This window comes from Rhinoderma darwinii, chromosome 1 (assembly GCF_050947455.1).
Source record: "Rhinoderma darwinii isolate aRhiDar2 chromosome 1, aRhiDar2.hap1, whole genome shotgun sequence".
Lineage (NCBI taxonomy): Eukaryota > Metazoa > Chordata > Amphibia > Anura > Rhinodermatidae > Rhinoderma > Rhinoderma darwinii.
Genome location: NC_134687.1, coordinates 472,696,076 through 472,713,093, shown reverse-complemented (window position 1 = coordinate 472,713,093; position 17,018 = coordinate 472,696,076). Strand labels below are relative to the sequence as shown.

The 17,018-nt window shown below is 40.2% G+C and overlaps 1 protein-coding gene across 3 annotated transcripts in view; it reads right to left on the bottom strand.

Annotated features, from left to right (window-relative positions):
• DHX37 (DEAH-box helicase 37) overlaps window positions 1-17,018 on the bottom strand; it is a 94,146-nt gene that overhangs the window by 23,290 nt on the left and 53,838 nt on the right. For all 3 annotated transcript variants that reach the window (XM_075833483.1, XM_075833492.1, XM_075833501.1), the window contains exons 13-16: window positions 1,665-1,744; window positions 1,423-1,570; window positions 1,026-1,102; window positions 699-931 (exon numbers count right to left, since the gene is read on the bottom strand). In XM_075833483.1, coding sequence (XP_075689598.1) covers window positions 699-931; window positions 1,026-1,102; window positions 1,423-1,570; window positions 1,665-1,744 — 538 coding nt within the window. The remainder of the gene's footprint in view (window positions 1-698; window positions 932-1,025; window positions 1,103-1,422; window positions 1,571-1,664; window positions 1,745-17,018) is intronic.

Here is a 17,018-nt window from a genome sequence, read left to right as displayed (position 1 = left end):
AGAAGTGCCCTGCACTTCTTTGCCGAGGCAGTCCATTTACGTGTCGTCGTTTGACAGCTGTCAAACGACTACGCGTAAATTACAGGTCGTCTGCACAGTACGTCGGCAAACCCATTCAAATGAATGGGCAGATGTTTGCCGACGTATTGTAGCCCTATTTTCAGGCGTAAAACGAGGCATAATACGCCTCGTTTACGCCTGAAAATAGGTCGTGTGAACCCAGCCTAATAGTCATCTAAAGAAGCGCATAGCAAAATTGTCAAATTTGCTCTGGTTATTTAGCTGTAAAACAGCCTAGTCCTTAACCGGTTAAGATTCTCAAAAACACTATCACTAAAACGAAGAAAAGCTGCGCCAAATTCATCCAGCTATTGGTCACATTGAGATTGATTAAACTGGTAGCATTCTAGAGATAGGATTTGGAAATGGGCCTAGTCCAAACTAGAGTATCTTAGACATGCAGGGAACAATCTCACATTGACACAACACACAAATGTTAGGAATTTAACAAAATGTCATGATGCAACTTAAAAGTGTTTGATGCAGCGACGTGTTTCGTGTACAAGAATGGAAACCAAAAATATTAATAGATAACAAGGAATTTGAATTGCGTTCTTACAATAAGATCTGGATGTGAGATTCACAAACATGAATAGACTGAAAAAGACAAACATAAGTGAGTAGCAGCGGAATGTCACCTGTAGCAGTGGCCAGGCTCAGTACGCCCTGCTCTTCCTGCTCTCTGATCAGCTGAAGCTTGGGAAGTCCAATCCACGCGGAAGGAGGAAACACCAGTGACTTTATCATAGAATCTTTTCTTTACTTTTCCGCAGTCAACAACATATTTTATACCAGGAATAGTGAGAGATGTTTCTGCTACATTAGTGGCCACAATGCATAACCTAGTGCCACTTGGTGGAGGGCGAAAAACCTGCATGAAAACATATGTCAAACCATACGTCATCACAAAAGGACAATATGATTGCTATACAGAAGGATGCGAACTCGAAGAAGAATTCAGTTACCTTGGCCTGCTTTTCAGGAGCTAGCAAGGAATACAATGGTAATACATAAAGTGGAATGGAGGAGTCGGATTTTTCATCTAGAAAGAGAAAAAAAAACTATTTTATAATCTATTTGAAACATATTCTGTTATAAAAAATATAAATAAAATCTTTGAAACAAAACAAAATTTTTGGCACACGTGAAAACAACTATGTACGTTTCTATAGTCCCAGCAAAACCCTAAAACATACTTTTATCACAGAAAGAACTGATCATAAAGAAGCAGTGAATATAAAATCAGTGGCATTGGCCATACAGGCAGCATTTTCCTTCAGCAGACATCACAAATGCATTAAAACGAAGAGACAGCACAGCTATGTTCAATATAACAAAGAAGAAATAAGAGTAAACCAAAACCTTCATCTGATCCAGCATCTCCTAAATCCAGGTCTAAGTCAGACCCCTCTCCCTCTTCTTCATCATCATCTGCAACAGCCTCCCGGTCTTCATCGCCTTCATCCATAGGCAAAGCAGAATAATGGTCTAAACTGATTTTAGGGAGATTCTAAATAAAGATACAAAAATATTAGGACGTGATTATTAATTAGCATTATGAAACAGTGGCATTTTCTACAAACAATTCTACATGCTAAACGTACCGCCTTTTTCTTTGGTTTTGACTTCTTAAACTCTTTCAGTGCCTCTGCTTCCCGTACATCTGCGTCATTTTCATTTACTCCTGAAAAGCAAAAGTATGACACTCGCTTTAGTTAAAAAAACAAAAAAACTAAACTAAAAACTAGTTGTGTTTATTTTTTGTTTTTTTAAAGGGTGGGGCATTTCAAAATGAAACTTGATATTAATGATGTAAAGGCATTCAACTCCGTTAGATCTGTTTAAATGAAAATGAGGTTTTGTTGCAGATTTTGCGCTTGATGCAGAAAGAACCCCATTCAAACGAATTGGACAGACTTTCAGTCGCAGAATTTTCTGCAACAAAATCTGCAGCATGCGCAAAGGACCTTAACACTTAATGACCGGGCCAGATTTTGAACAACAAATACGCATGACTTTATCAGCGAATAAATCCGTAAAAATGTTGCATATCCCAGTAATTCTGACATTGTTTTTTTTTTGTCACATTTCATACTTAAAAATACGCCGATACGTTTTGCATTTTTTTAATTAAAAATAAAAAAATATAAAAAAAAACTTGAAAAAAAAACTCTGTTTCAAGTAAAATATTTCTCAAATGTATGTATATACTGTACTAATGTGTTTAGACATGTATATTTCCAGGTATACTTTATTTTGACAGCAATGTATTAAAAAGAAAAAAAATTTAAGCACATTACAGGGCGTACAAATTTTATTGAAATTGTGAACATTTTGAGAATTGTAAAGTACATTTTGTTTTCATGCACCAAGCAAGGTTTGCAGAGGCTCAGAGGTTCCAGAACATAAGAAACCACACAAAAATGCCCTTATTTCAAAAACAAGACCCCTCAAGCTTTTCAACAGGGGCTGTGGTAAGCATTTTGAGCCCACGTTTTTTGGCAGGAATTAATGTAAGAGATAACATTTCCGTTTTTTTTTTCACAAATGTGTCATTTAGAGGACATATTTTTCATACACAGTATATGAAACTGAATTGAATGCACCCCAACAATTATTGCGCTGCTTCTACGGTTTTCACAAATACCCCCATTTAGGACGTAATCCATTGCCTGGCCACATGGTGGGGCCCAAAATGACAGGAACCCCTCTATGGTTTTCAGGACATAATTTTAGCTTGAATGACTTATAGACCCCACTCCTTATTTACAAAGGATTTGAGCTGGCATAACGATGTAACACCCCCAAAAGTGACCCTATTTTGAAAACGACACCCCTAAGGTATTCATCTAAGGGTGTAGTGAGTAGTTTTAGGCCACATTTTGTGGCAGGAATTAATGCAAAGACTGTGTAAAAAATAAAATTCTGTTTTTAAAAATACCCCCACTTAGGATGTAATCCATTGCCTGGCCACATGGTGGGGCGAAAAATGACAGGAACCCATCTACGATTTTCAGGACATAATTTTAGCTTGAATGACTTATAGGCCCCCACTGTATTCCAATTTATATATATTATAGTGTAATAAAAAGTGAAGTGAAAAAACAAACAAACAATGGATTGGATAAGATGTCAGAAAGTTTATAAAAGGGCCAAAAATTTTTTAGAAAATCTAATTATTAATTTATGTATGGTGCACACGGAAATTCCCTAATGCAGGGCCCTGGTTTTTCTGGGCAGGTGTCACATTGATAATTCCGTATTCCGTTTCTAGAACATACACAACATCTTTTTTGGGGTCTGCTTTTTTGGCAGTTGGGGTCACTTTGGATGGGAATTGTTGTCCAGGGTCAATTCTGCTGGCTTGACTTGATGATGCAGCCCCTCCCCTGGTCTCCAAATATCAGATTTTGAATAACCTTTTCTTGATAAATCAAGATATGATCCCTGGTCTCCCGCCATTCTGAAAATGACAAATGAGTTCTACAGGGACACTTTAATGTGGTGAATGGCAAGTTTTTTTTGTAACATATCCAGGATTTCGGAACAGCATTGTAGGGCTGCAGCATGTGGTCTGCAAGGTCCACCCCCACCCATAAATTTATTATAGTCCTGTATGCACACAGGCTTACGGACAGTACTACTTGTCCAGTGTACAGGATTGGGGCCTGCTGCGGTCTGGGTGAATTGATATTAGCATGAGAACATGGTCACAAAACTTGACAAGCAGCAAGTCCTCATTATAAAGTCCCCTGTGTTCCCCAGCTTTTAATTTCTGGATGACCTGGGAATTTGGCAGTCCTTTTTGATTGTGGCCTATGGTGCCAAAGGCCCCAATTTTTTTTGCAGACAGGCACTTGAAGAGGGGTACACTAGTATAGAAACTATCCACATAAAAATGGTACCCCTTATCCAAAAGAGGGTGCCAAAGGTCCCACACAATTTTTCCACTGCTGTTGAGTGAAGGGGGGAATTCTGGAGGGACAATTTGGGAGTCTTTCCCTTCATATACTCTGAATTTGAGAGTGTAGCCCAAGTCACTCTCACACAATTTATACATTTTTAACCCGAATCGGGCCCTGTGTTTGGCAAATATTTGGCAAATAGTGCCTGAATTGTAGCCGGTCCTTGAAAAGGACCAGGGACTCACCCACGGTGATATTTTTTTCTGGAGTATATGCCTGTGAAAATGTTTAAAAATGGCCTAATTTTAAAAAGCCCGTCACAGCTGGGGTCACTGCGGGGTGGGCAAACTTGTATTGTCACAGAAATTAAGGAAGCACAATATAGTTTCAAAACGCTGCCTTGTCATCACTTCTCTGTACATAGGGGTGTCGTACAGGACATCAGATGTCCAAAAGGACCTAATTGTGGGTTTCTTTACCAAACCCATGTTCAAAAGGAGGCCCCAAATTTTAAAAATGTCTACCATACGCTATTATTGGTGTAATAAGAGTGGGGTGACTGGCGATGAATTGAGCAGCATATAAATTGGTCTGTTTAACCATCAGGAGTAATAATTCAGCTGAAAAGCATATTTAAAAAAAGTCCTCATCCCTAAACACCTCGATGCGGATTTGGATGCCAGTCACAAAATTAAATTCTCGAACACACGTGGTGTATGACTCCATGGGCACCCAATCGGGGTCAATGGCACTAGTACTAGGCAGACAATCGTGCCTGCAGCGCATTGGCAGTGGCTCATCATCACCAGTGCTAGTGGACGATAACATTAAAAATTCCTCATCAGTCTCACTCACTTGCACTTTCTGTATCCGAGCAGATGATGGCATAGGCCTCTTCTCTGCCGTATACATACGCTGAGCCATTTTCTTACTCTAAACTTAACACTAGCCCTAACTTTGACCCCTAACGCCCTATACCTAACTTACGCTACCTAATGACCTACGCCCTACAATGTGTAACGATAATAGACTCCACGGAATGCTAACTAAACGCTACACTATATATATATATATACTGTATATTAAAAAAAAAATATATATATATATATATATATACATACTGTATATTAAAAAAATAAAATAAATAAATTCTTAAAGAGCTTAGTTCAGTTATTTCTGTCCCCCTTTTCATAATATTCAGAGAATCTCTAGTGACAGGTATAGTGCCAAGGGACTGGCGCAGGGCAAATGTGGTGCCTATTTTCAAAAAGGGCTCTAGGTCTTCCCCGGGTAATTATAGACCAGTAAGCTTAACATCCATCGTGGGGAAAATGTTTGAGGGGCTATTGAGGGACTATATACAGGATTATGTGACAATAAATAGCATTATAAGTGACAGCCAGCACGGTTTTACTAAGGACAGAAGTTGTCAAACTAACCTAATCTGTTTTTATGAAGAGGTGAGCAGAAGTCTAGACAGAGGGGCCGCTGTGGATTTAGTGTTTTTGGACTTTGCAAAGGCATTTGACACTGTCCCCCATAGGCGCCTAATGGGTAAATTAAGGACTATAGGTTTAGAAAATATAGTTTGTAATTGGATTGAGAATTGGCTCAAGGACCGTATCCAGAGGGTTGTGGTCAATGATTCCTTCTCTGAATGGTCCCCGGTTATAAGTGGTGTACCCCAGGGTTCAGTGCTGGGACCACTATTATTCAACTTATTTATTAATGATATAGAGGAAGGGATTAATAGCACTATTTCTATTTTTGCAGATGACACCAAGCTATGTAATATAGTTCAGACTATGGAAGATGTTCATGAATTACAGGCAGATTTAAACAAACTAAGTGTTTGGGCGTCCACTTGGCAAATGAAGTTTAATGTAGATAAATGTAAAGTTATGCATCTTGGTACCAACAACCTGCATGCATCATATGTCCTAGGGGGCGCTACACTGGCGGATTCACTTGTTGAGAAGGATCTGGGTGTACTTGTAAATCATAAACTCAATAACAGCATGCAGTGTCAATCAGCTGCTTCAAAGGCCAGCAGGATATTGTCGTGTATTAAAAGAGGCATGGACTCGCGGGACAGGGATGTAATAATGCCACTTTACAAAGCATTAGTGAGGCCTCATCTAGAATATGCAGTTCAGTTCTGGGCTCCAGTTCATAGAAAGGATGCCCTGGAGTTGGAAAAAATACAAAGAAGAGCAACGAAGCTAATAAGGGGCATGGAGAATTTAAGTTATGAGGAAAGATTGAAAGAATTAAACCTATTTAGCCTTGAAAAAAGACGACTAAGGGGGGACATGATTAACTTATATAAATATATTAATGGCACATACAAAAAATATGGTGAAATCCTGTTCCTTGTAAAACCCCCTCAAAAAACAAGGGGGCACTCCCTCCGTCTGGAGAAAAAAAGGTTCAAGCTGCAGAGGCGACAAGGCTTCTTTACAGTGAGAACTGTGAATTTATGGAATAGCCTACCGCAGGAGCTGGTCACAGCAGGGACAGTAGATGGCTTTAAAAAAGGGTTAGATAATTTCCTAGAACAAAAAAATATTAGCTCCTATGTGTAGAAATTTTTCCTTCCCTTTTCCCTTCCCTTGGTTGAACTTGATGGACATGTGTCTTTTTTCAGCCGTACTAACTATGTAACTATAATATATATACATATATATATAAAATCCCAATGCAACATGAACACAGCACTGAGGATAAATCACTTCCCCGATTGGAAATATACAGAGACCATAGGATCAAGTAACGGCACCAGGACTTCAAGATTGATGAAAAAGGGTGGATTTATTCACCTCAAGTGAGCAGCGATGTTTCGGTCCATCAAAGAACCTTTCTCAAGCTGTACACATATACACACACACACACACACACGCTAAAACATCCCTACCACACTAACCCTATAAACCTAAAGCTGATAAATGTTCCAACACTAGCCCTATTTCTAACTAATTGCCCCCCTAACGCCCTACACCTAAATAGAACAAAAAAGAGGGGGAGGGCGTGAATGGGGTTACTGGGGGTGGTCTGTAGTTCTTTTACAAGGAGACAAAGCGTACAGATCCGTTCTCCTCAACAATCTGACAGGAATGAGGAGAACGCAACGGTTTCCCCTGCCTTTACATGCTGCGATTGGTCAGTCAGATTTGACTGACCAATCACAGTGATCGCTGTATGGGGACCACTGTGATTGGTCCCCCGACGGCTCCCTGTGACAATCAGCTGTCTATGACAGATGTTGCCACGGACTTGTCACCTTGTGTTTACACACGGAGACAGTTTAACCCCTTAATAACCAGCCTGTTTTAAACCTTAACCCTTTAATGACCAGCCTGTTTTAGACCTTAATGACCAAGCCATTTTTTACGTTTTTCCATCGTCTCATTCAAAGAGCTATAATTTTTTTATTTTTGCAACTACATAGTTGTAGAAGGTCTTTTTTTTGCGGGACAAGTTGTAATTTTTAATAGCACCATTTTGGGGTATATTGAATTTATTGATTAACTTTTATGAATTTTTTTTTGGGGGGGGATAGAAAAAAACTGCAATTCCGGCACACTTTTTTGCATCCTAAATTTACGCCGTTTACCATGTGGTATAAATAACATAACTTTATTCAGCGGGTTTTTGCGATTGCAACGATACCAAATGTATATAGATTTTGTATGTTGTACTACTATTACACAGTGAAAACATTTTTTTTTCAAAGTTATTTGTTTTTGTGTCTCCATATTTGAAGAGCCAGAACTTTTTTATTTTTTCGCCGATGCAGTTGTATGAGGGCTTTTTTTTTGCGAGACAACTTGTAGTTTTTTTCGGTACCATTTTGGAGTAGATGCGGCTTTTTGATCACTTTTTATCACATTTCTTTTAAGGCAGGATTCAAAGAAAACAGCAATTTTTGCATTGTTTTTTTATTTTATTTTTTACGACGTTCACCGTGCGGGTTAAATGATGTAATAACTTTATAGTTGGGGTCGATACGGATGCGGCGATACCAAATGTGTTTAACTTTTTAACTTTATTTTGTTTTTTAATAATAAAGCAGTTTGTAAGGGGAAAAAGTGGGTTTTTAATTTTTCCCCACTTTTTATGAAACTTTTTTTTAAACTTTTTTAGTAGTCCCACTAGGGGACTTCACTATGCTATTATCCGATCGCTTTTATAATACACTGCAATACTTCTGTATTGCAGTGTATTATGCCTGTCCATGTAAAACGGACAGGCATCTGCTCGGCCATGCCTCTGGCATGACCTAGCAGGCATACACTACAGGCAGACCTGGGGGCCTTTATTAGGCCCCCGGCTGCCATCGGATTTGCAGACACTCGGCGATCTTATCGCCGGGTGTCCGTGGGATGAGAGGGAGCTCCCTCCCTCTCTCCAAAACTACCTGTAGTAGCTGAGAGCAGGGAGATTTAACGGCTCCCTGCTCTGTTTATTTATTCCGATGCAGCACCGTAAAAAGGCTATTGCATCGGAATAAAGCCCGTTAGTGGCCGCCGTAAAAACAATAGGGGGCGGTCACTAACGGTTTAATGACCAAGCTTTGGTTACGTTTTTCCATCGTCACATTCCAAGAACTATTAGTTTTTTATTTTTGCGTCGTCATAGCTTTAGGTGGTCTTTTTTTTTTCGGGACAAGTTGTATTTTTTAATAGCACCATTTTGGGGTACATATAATTTATTGATTAACTTTTATTAACTTTTTTGGGGAGGGAAATAGAAAAAAAACTGAAATTTCGCCACTCTTTTTTGCGTCCTAAATCTACACCATTTACTGTGTGGTATAAATAACAAAATAACTTTATTCGGCGTGTTGTTACGATTGCAACGATACCAAATTAGACTAGATAGAGTTGTATTCACATCTGAGAGCACAACCTAGCAGTGTACGGGTTTGCTGCCTCGGAATGTAAAACTAAGACTGTTCTCATTCACGGACAGTCAAGAAATACCTGGAAAATGGTGAGAAATTGAAACAAAGTATATTAGAAAGATGTATAGATTCAAATTTATATAGTGATTAAGCTTTATTTATATAAAACTGGAAAACCCCTTTAAATATGCACATCCTTAGGGCGAACAACATCTTGGGTGGGTCTGGATTTCAGGCACTGAAGTAGGTAGACTGGCAGCAGGTAAAATTTTTCTAAGTCACCACAGGCATAGTACATTACCAGATATCCTTGGCCCAGGTGCCTGCTGGGATTCTCCTGAGAATAGACATGTCACAAAAGGGAAAAGCAGCCCACTGGGCTAGCCTACTGGACCGAAGGTGCTGAGTTACGCCCAAATGCCAAACAAGAGCTGGAAGATGTCTATCTGACAGAACAGAGCCCGCTCCTTACAAGATGTGCTGTAGGCCGCGAGAGTCAGGGAGGAACGCACCCTGAGGAGCTTGCACCAGCTGGAGGACCGCCCAACAAAAAGTCTGCGCTGAGAATATCACCGTAGAGCCCTAATTGGCTAGATGCATTCATTGGTTCGCTGGCGGGCAGGGAAACCTCAAAACCTGCTGCCACCAAGTCCCCTAAGAAGTCGGGGACTAAATTTATCTGGCCTTGCTGACAGTGGAACACTACTGGCTAAATAGTATGAAGAATCACACAAAAAGTTTTTTCTGCCAATGGAGCCCAGGACTCTTTTTAGGATGACCCCACGGCAGTGAGGGGAAGAATCTCCCTCAGGTAAGAGAATAAAGCCCCAGGTTAGGTACACCTCTCTCTGAGAAATACTCATTCAGGCAATAGGGGATGGAGTCCCAGGTAAGCACAAATTTTATCTCAGAAAAAGCTCCCTCAGGCAAGATCACAAAAAGGTTATTTACCCGAATAAACATACCCCCTTCATCATTGTAGATAAAGAGCAGGCCTGAGAAGGTGGGGAGGGGCTGTAAGGAAACAATTTCAAGCACACTGAAGTCTTCGAATGTACACAGGGTCACCTCTTCAGTAGCCTTGCACATATAGTGGGGGTACTGGCACTCCACCTGCTAAAAATAGGTTAGATGACCGGCAGTGAGGTAACAACAACAACAAGTGCAGAAAAATCGTGGTTTACTGGCACCTGCAGTGGGTTGACTAGGCTGGAGACCCGGCTGACAACCTACCTGCCGCTTTGGAGAAAATATAAAGACAGAAAACTAAAATAAAAAATAGCAGCAGACCTAAGATTCAGGTCATGTGTGTCTTCTACGGACACTAGGCTAAAACCGATTAAGCCAGTGTCTGTGGGAGAAACGAGGTCTGCCTGCACGGAGCCAAGATTTTTTCCTACCTGGTAGATTCAAACAAATTCGTTCAGGCAGCACTCCACTATTTCTTTATAATATATTATGGGTGCCTGGTCCTGGTGGTAAAACTCGCTACCACCGTAAGATACCAACAGAAAGAAAAAAATAGGTCAGCACCCTAAATTGGTGGTGTAATCAAATCATTTTATTTCATTAATCGGATGTGATACCACTGTGAAAAATCTAAGCATCCTGTTTTCATAAAAACTGTATTGTCCCGTCAAAGCCGATTCCCTCGGGTCAGCTGGACTGTCGGCTCAGATGAAGGCTGGCCCTGCGAGTCTATGACACGCAGGATCCAGCTAATGATGATCACGTTCATGTTCATGAACTTTGTTGTGATCCTTATTAGCTGGATCCTGCGGTGTCTCTGACCAGCAGGACCAGCTTTCAGCTGAGCCGTCATTCCGGCTGACCTGACAGAATCGGCTTTGATGGAAGGATACAGCTTCTATGTATACTGAATACATAGTTACTGCATCTTAAAAAGTAAACAAAAATTGTAACTAAAGTCAATTTAACCCCTTCCCGCTATTGGGCGTGACTGTACGTCCTAATTCACAGTGCATTCCCGCAATAGGACGCACAGTCACGCCCTGTAGATGAAGCGGGCACAGGAGCTGTGCGCGCTTCATCTTCAGAGGCTGTCAGCTGTAATACACAGCTGACATCCTGCTGCAACGTCGGCAATGGCAGTTACCGCCGATCTTTGCCGTTAAACCCCTTCAATGCGGCTGTCAATGGCGTCCGCCGCATTAATGTTGGTTGACAGAGGGAGGGGGCTCCCTCTGTACCCCCCGCGAGAGATTGCGGGTGGCGATGGTTGCTATGGCAACCAGGAAGCCGTTGCTAGGCTTCCTGGTTGCCCAGGTACGGAAGCCTATTAGGTCATGCCCGAGGCAGGAACTAATAGGCTAACTGGCAGATGAAATATGACAGTTACAATAAACTGCACAACATAAGTAGTGCAGTGTATTGTACCGTGGATCAGAAGATCAGATCTTCAAGTCCCCAGACATTTTATTTTTTGGTCATCTAGTCTCAAAAATTTTTTAATAAAAAGTGTTCAAAAAGTTGCAAGTAACGCAAAATGGTACCAATAGAAACTACAATTTCGTCACTCATAAAACAAGTCCTCCTGCAGCGACATCACCCAAAAAATAAAAAAGTTATGGTGGTCAGAAAATGGCGACACTAAAACATGATTTTTTTATAAGAAAGTATTTTTATTGTGGGAACATAGTGAAACGCAAAAAAAAACATAAATTTGGTGTCGCTGTAATCGTATCGACCTGCAGAATAAAGTTAACATATTGTTTATACTGCACGGTGAACACTGTAAAAAAATAAAAAACAAAACAGTGCTGGAATTGATGATTTTGGTTTCCTCATCTCCCAAAAACTTGAATAAATAGTGATAAAAAAAATAAAAATCGCATGTACCCCAAAATGAACCCAATAAAAATTACAGCTCGTTCCACAAAAAACGCGCCCTCACACAGCTCTGTCAACGGAGAAATAACACGTTATGACTCTCAAAACGCAATGATGCAAAATGATGCTAGAGACTAATTTTTTAGGTCCAGTAGAATTTCACTAAATACCCCACATCATCATTTACTGGACCCCACAGGTGGACCCTGTAGATGCAGCGGAGATGAGGAAACTTTAAGGCCTTGTGCTGCTTATAGGGCTAGTGAAGAAATCAAAGATTAGGCAATACTGGAGCACAGATATTTTGTATAATACCCAATAAACCCAGCCTGTGCATAAAGTATTGGTTCAAAGCGTACCACACCAATCCATGGATTATTCATTCACCCCATTATTACATCATCCTATTATGCCACGATGCACTCCGCCCAGTTTACATATGCCCTGATGTACTCCGCCCAGCTTACATATACCCTGATGTACTCCGCCCAGCTTACATATACCCTGATGTACTCCGCCCAGCTTACATTTACCCTGATGTACTCCGCCCAGCTTACATATGCCCCCACATTATAAACTGAAATACCAGTAAAACACCAAGCAAAATCTGCACTTCAAAAGCCAAATAGTGGTCCAACGGAGCCTGGCAGTGTACCCAAACGGCAATTTATGACCACATATGGGGTATTACTGTATTCTGGAGAACCCGCTTAACAATTTATGGTGTGTGTGTCTACGATGGTACAAGCTGGGCACAACACATTGGGCACTGAAATGGCATTTCTGTGGAAAACAGCAATTTTCAATCTGCAACATCTATTGTGTACTCATTTTTGCAAAACACTTGTGGGGTCAAAATGCTCACTGCACCCCTAGATAAATTCCTTGAGGGATCTAGTTTCCAAAATGGGGTAATTTTTCAGGGGTTCCACTGTATTGGTACTATAGCTCAATGCAACATGGTGTCAAAAAACGAATCTTGTAAAATCTCCACTCCAAATACTAAATGGCGCTCCTTCCCTTTAAAACCTTGCTGTGTGTCCAAATAGCAGTTTATGACCACGTTTTGGGTATTGCCTTACTCTAAAAGAAAAGCACCTCAACTTTCGTAAAGAATTCTCTCCATTCTCCTTGTGAAAATGCAAAATTTTGGGCTAGAACTACATCTTTTCGCAACTAAAAAGTTTAATTGTTTTTATTTTCACATCCCAATTCTAATAAATTCAGCGAAAACCTGTGTGGTCAAAATGCTCACTACACCCCAAGATTCATTCGTTATTAATTCGTTTACAAAAGGAAGTCGCATTTCAGGGGTTCTTGCTGTACCTTAGGGTCTTTGTAAATGCAACATTTCGCCCAGGAATCAATCCTGCAAAATCTGTGCTCCAACTGCCAAATGGTGCTACTTCCCTTGTATCCTGCCGTGTATCCAAACGGTAGTTTATGACCACATATGGGGTATTTCCCTACTCTTAAGAAGTTGCTTTACAAATGTTAGGGTGCTTTTAAACTACTGCTATGTCTTATTGGAAAATAATGTAATTTTTCATTTTCACTGCCCATTTCTAATAAAATCTATGAAACATCTGTGGGGTCAAAATGCTCACTACACCCCTAGATGAATTCCTCAATGGGTGTAGTTTCCCAAATGGAGTCACTTTTGGGTGTTTCCACTGTACTGGTACATTAGGAGCTTTATAAATGTGACATGGTGCAGAGAAATCAATCCATCAAAATCTGTACTCCAAAAGCTAAATGGCGTGCCTTCCCTTCGGAGTCCTGCCGCTTGCCCAAACAGCAGTTTATGACCACATGTTGGGTATTACCATACTCTGGAGAAGTTGCTTAACAAATATTGGGGTGCTTTTCCTTATTTATTTGTTGAAAAAATAAAAAATTCTGAGGTAAAGCTACATCTTATTGGAAAATAATGTAATCTTTCATTTTCAATGCCCAATTCTAATGAAATCTATGAAATACCTGTGTGGTCAAAATGCTCACTACACCCCTAGATGAATTCCTCAAGGGGTGTAGTTTCCAAAATGGGGTCTTTTTTTGGGGTGTTTTCTTTGTTTTTGCACCACAAGACCTCTTCTAACCTGACATGGGGCCTGAAATATAATTTAAGAAAAGGAAGGCCCTAAAATCCACTAGGTGATCCTTTGCTTCTGGGGCTTTTGTTTCAGTCCATCAGCACACTAGGGCCACACGTGGGATATTTCTAAAAACTGCAGAATCAGGGCAATACATATTCAGTTGTGTTTCTCTGGTAAAAGCCTTCAGTATTACAGGAAAAATTGCATTTCTGCAAAAAAAAAATGAAATTTGCAAATTTCCCTTCCACTTTGCTTTAATTCCTTTGAAATGCATAAAGGATTAAGAAACTTTCTAAATGCTGTTTTGCATACTTTAAGGGGTGCCGTTTTTAAAATAGGGTGACTTGTGGGGGTTCCTAATATATAAGGCCCTCAAAGACACTTCTGATCTGAACTGTTCCCTAAAAAAATAGGCTTTTGAAACTTTCTTGAAAATGTGAGAAATTGCTGCTAAACTTATAAGCCTTGTAACGTCCTAGAAAAATAAAAGGATGTTCAAAAAAAATGATGCAAAGTAGACATATGGGAAATGTTAACTAGTAACTATTTTGTGTGGTATAACTATCCGTCTTACAAGCAGATACATTTAAATTTATAAAAATGCAAATTTTTGCACATTTTCTCAAAGTTTTGGTGTTTTTCACAAAAAAATATTGAATTTAAAATCGACCAAATTTTTTCACTAACAAAAAGTACAATATGTCACGAGAAAACAATCTCAGAATCCCTTAGATAGGTAAAAGCATTCCGAAGTTACTACCACATATAGTAACACGTCAGATTTCAAAAATGAATCTCTGTCATTTGGTCCAAAAGTGGCTGCGGCGGGAAGGGGTTAAAAACGATTATTTTTCTTTTCTGAAATTAATAATCCTCCCAATATACTTTTGGTTCCAAAACTGCACGGATTGCAGGTTTACTGTTGAATGGAAACGGAAGTTCAGAGCGGCCGTTCTTGTGGTGACACGCTGACATAGGCGCAGGGGGGGGGGGGGGGGGGGAAAGGTGCAGGGGGCTGGCTTAGCTAATGAAATAAGCCAGGCAGCCAGCCCCTTCATCAACACTCAGGGAGGAGGGGGGGAGCTCCTTCCCCCAGGAGCCTGTGTTGGCGCGTCACCATAAGAACGGCCGCTCCGAACTACCAGGTGCACGCGACAAAGTATATTCCAAAGTTTATTAATTTCAGAAAATATAAATTATTTTTATTTTCGTCAGACAACCCCTTTAACCCCTTAATGACAAGCCTATTTTAGACCTTAATGACCAAGCCATTTTTTACGGTTTTCCATTGTCACATTCCAAGAGCTATAACTTTTTTATTTTTGCGTCGACATAGCTGTGTCAGGTCTTGTTTTTTGCGGGACAAGTTGTATTTTTTAATAGCACCATTTCTAGGTACATATTATTTATTGATTAACTTTTATTAACCTTTTTGGGGGGTGGGGATAGAAAAAAATCAGAAATTTCGCAACTCTTTTTTGCGTCCTAAATCTACGCTGTTTACCGTGTGGTATAAATAACACAATACGTTTGTTCAGCGGGTTATTACGATTGCAACGATACCAAATTTGTATCGTTTTTGTATGTTTTACTACTTTTACAAATTATTTGTTTTTGTGTCTTCATATTTGAAGAGCCGTAACGCTTTTATTTTTTCGCCGATGCAGTTGCACTTTTTTTTTGCGGGAAGACTTGTCGTTTTTATTGGTACCATTTTGGAGTAGATGCGACTTTTTGATCACTTTTTAATCACATTTTTTTAAAGTCAGGATTCACAGAAAACACTGTGCGGGTTAAGTAATGTAATAGCTTTATGGTCGTTACGGACGCGGCGATACCAAATATGTGTAACTTTTTAACTTTATTTTGGTTTTTTAATACTAAAGCAGTTTGTAAGGGGAAAAAGTGGGTTTTTCATTTTTTTAAAATTAACTTTATTAAACTTTTTTACTAGTCCCACTAGGGGACTTCACTATGCGATGCTCCGATCGCTATTATAATACACTGCAATACTTTTGTATTGCAGTGTATTACTGCCTGTCCGTTTAAAACGGACAGGCATCTGCTAGGTCATGCCTGCGGCATGATCTAGCAGGCATTCATTACAGGCAGACCTGGGGGCCTTTATTAGGCCCCCGGCTGCCATCGGAGACACAGACACTCGGCGATCTTATCGCTGGGTGTCGGTGGGATGAGAGGGCGCTCCCTCCCTCTCTCCAAAACCACTCAGATGCGGTGCACGCTATTGAGCACCGTATCTGAGGGGTTAAACAGGTGAGATCGATACTAATATCGATCTCACCCGGCAGAGCAGTGACGCTCCCAGCCCTCAGCTGCCTCTGCCAGCTGAGGGCAGGGAGATTTGACAGCTCCCTGCTCTGTTTACTTATTCCGATGCCGCGACGTAAAAAGTCTATGGCATCGGAATAAGGCCTGTTAGTGACCGACGTAAAAAGACTATGGGCCGGTCACTAACGGGTTAAAAGTTGTTTTAATCACTAAAACCATTGATTTATAAAAGAAAATGCTGTGTACCCTAATGATATGAACAAGAAATAGGGTCTTCGTTTTCGGCGCTATAGCGATGTCATGCGTTTAACAATCTACACATATATAGTTTCATTATGCCCTGAAAAATAAGAGGATTAATTTTTGGTGTAAAAATGATTAATTGAATAAACTATGATGGAAACAAGTACATTTTTTTGCCTCCTTCACACAGAAGATTTCTGGCATTTAAAAAACGCTTCTAAAAACGCTAGTGTTATTAAAAGAAAACATGTTTTTTTTAAGGCGTTTTTAGTGGCGTTTTCATTTGGCGTTATTTTGGAAATGCTTTTTTTCTAGCGTTTTTTCTATCTTATAGAGAATACTGAAAAAAGTCATACCCAGAGCATGCTGCGTTTGGAAAAAAAATACCATGAACCACAAAATTGCCTCAAAAATGAAACAAACCATAACGCAGTTGTATTTTGTGCATTTGATATTTTAAAATCACTTCACGTAATACCGGGCCGCACTAGAAAATGCATGAAAAAAAGTCCTCCACCAGAGCATTTGTAGCGCCCTGGCCGAGGACTCCAGGATTGGAGAAGCCACTGACGTCACTGTCCATATAGGGACAGTGATGTGTCTGTGGTGGGTTCGGGCATCGTATCCCACTGTATGCCTATCGCTACCTTCCGTCAGAAATAAACTTCGGGA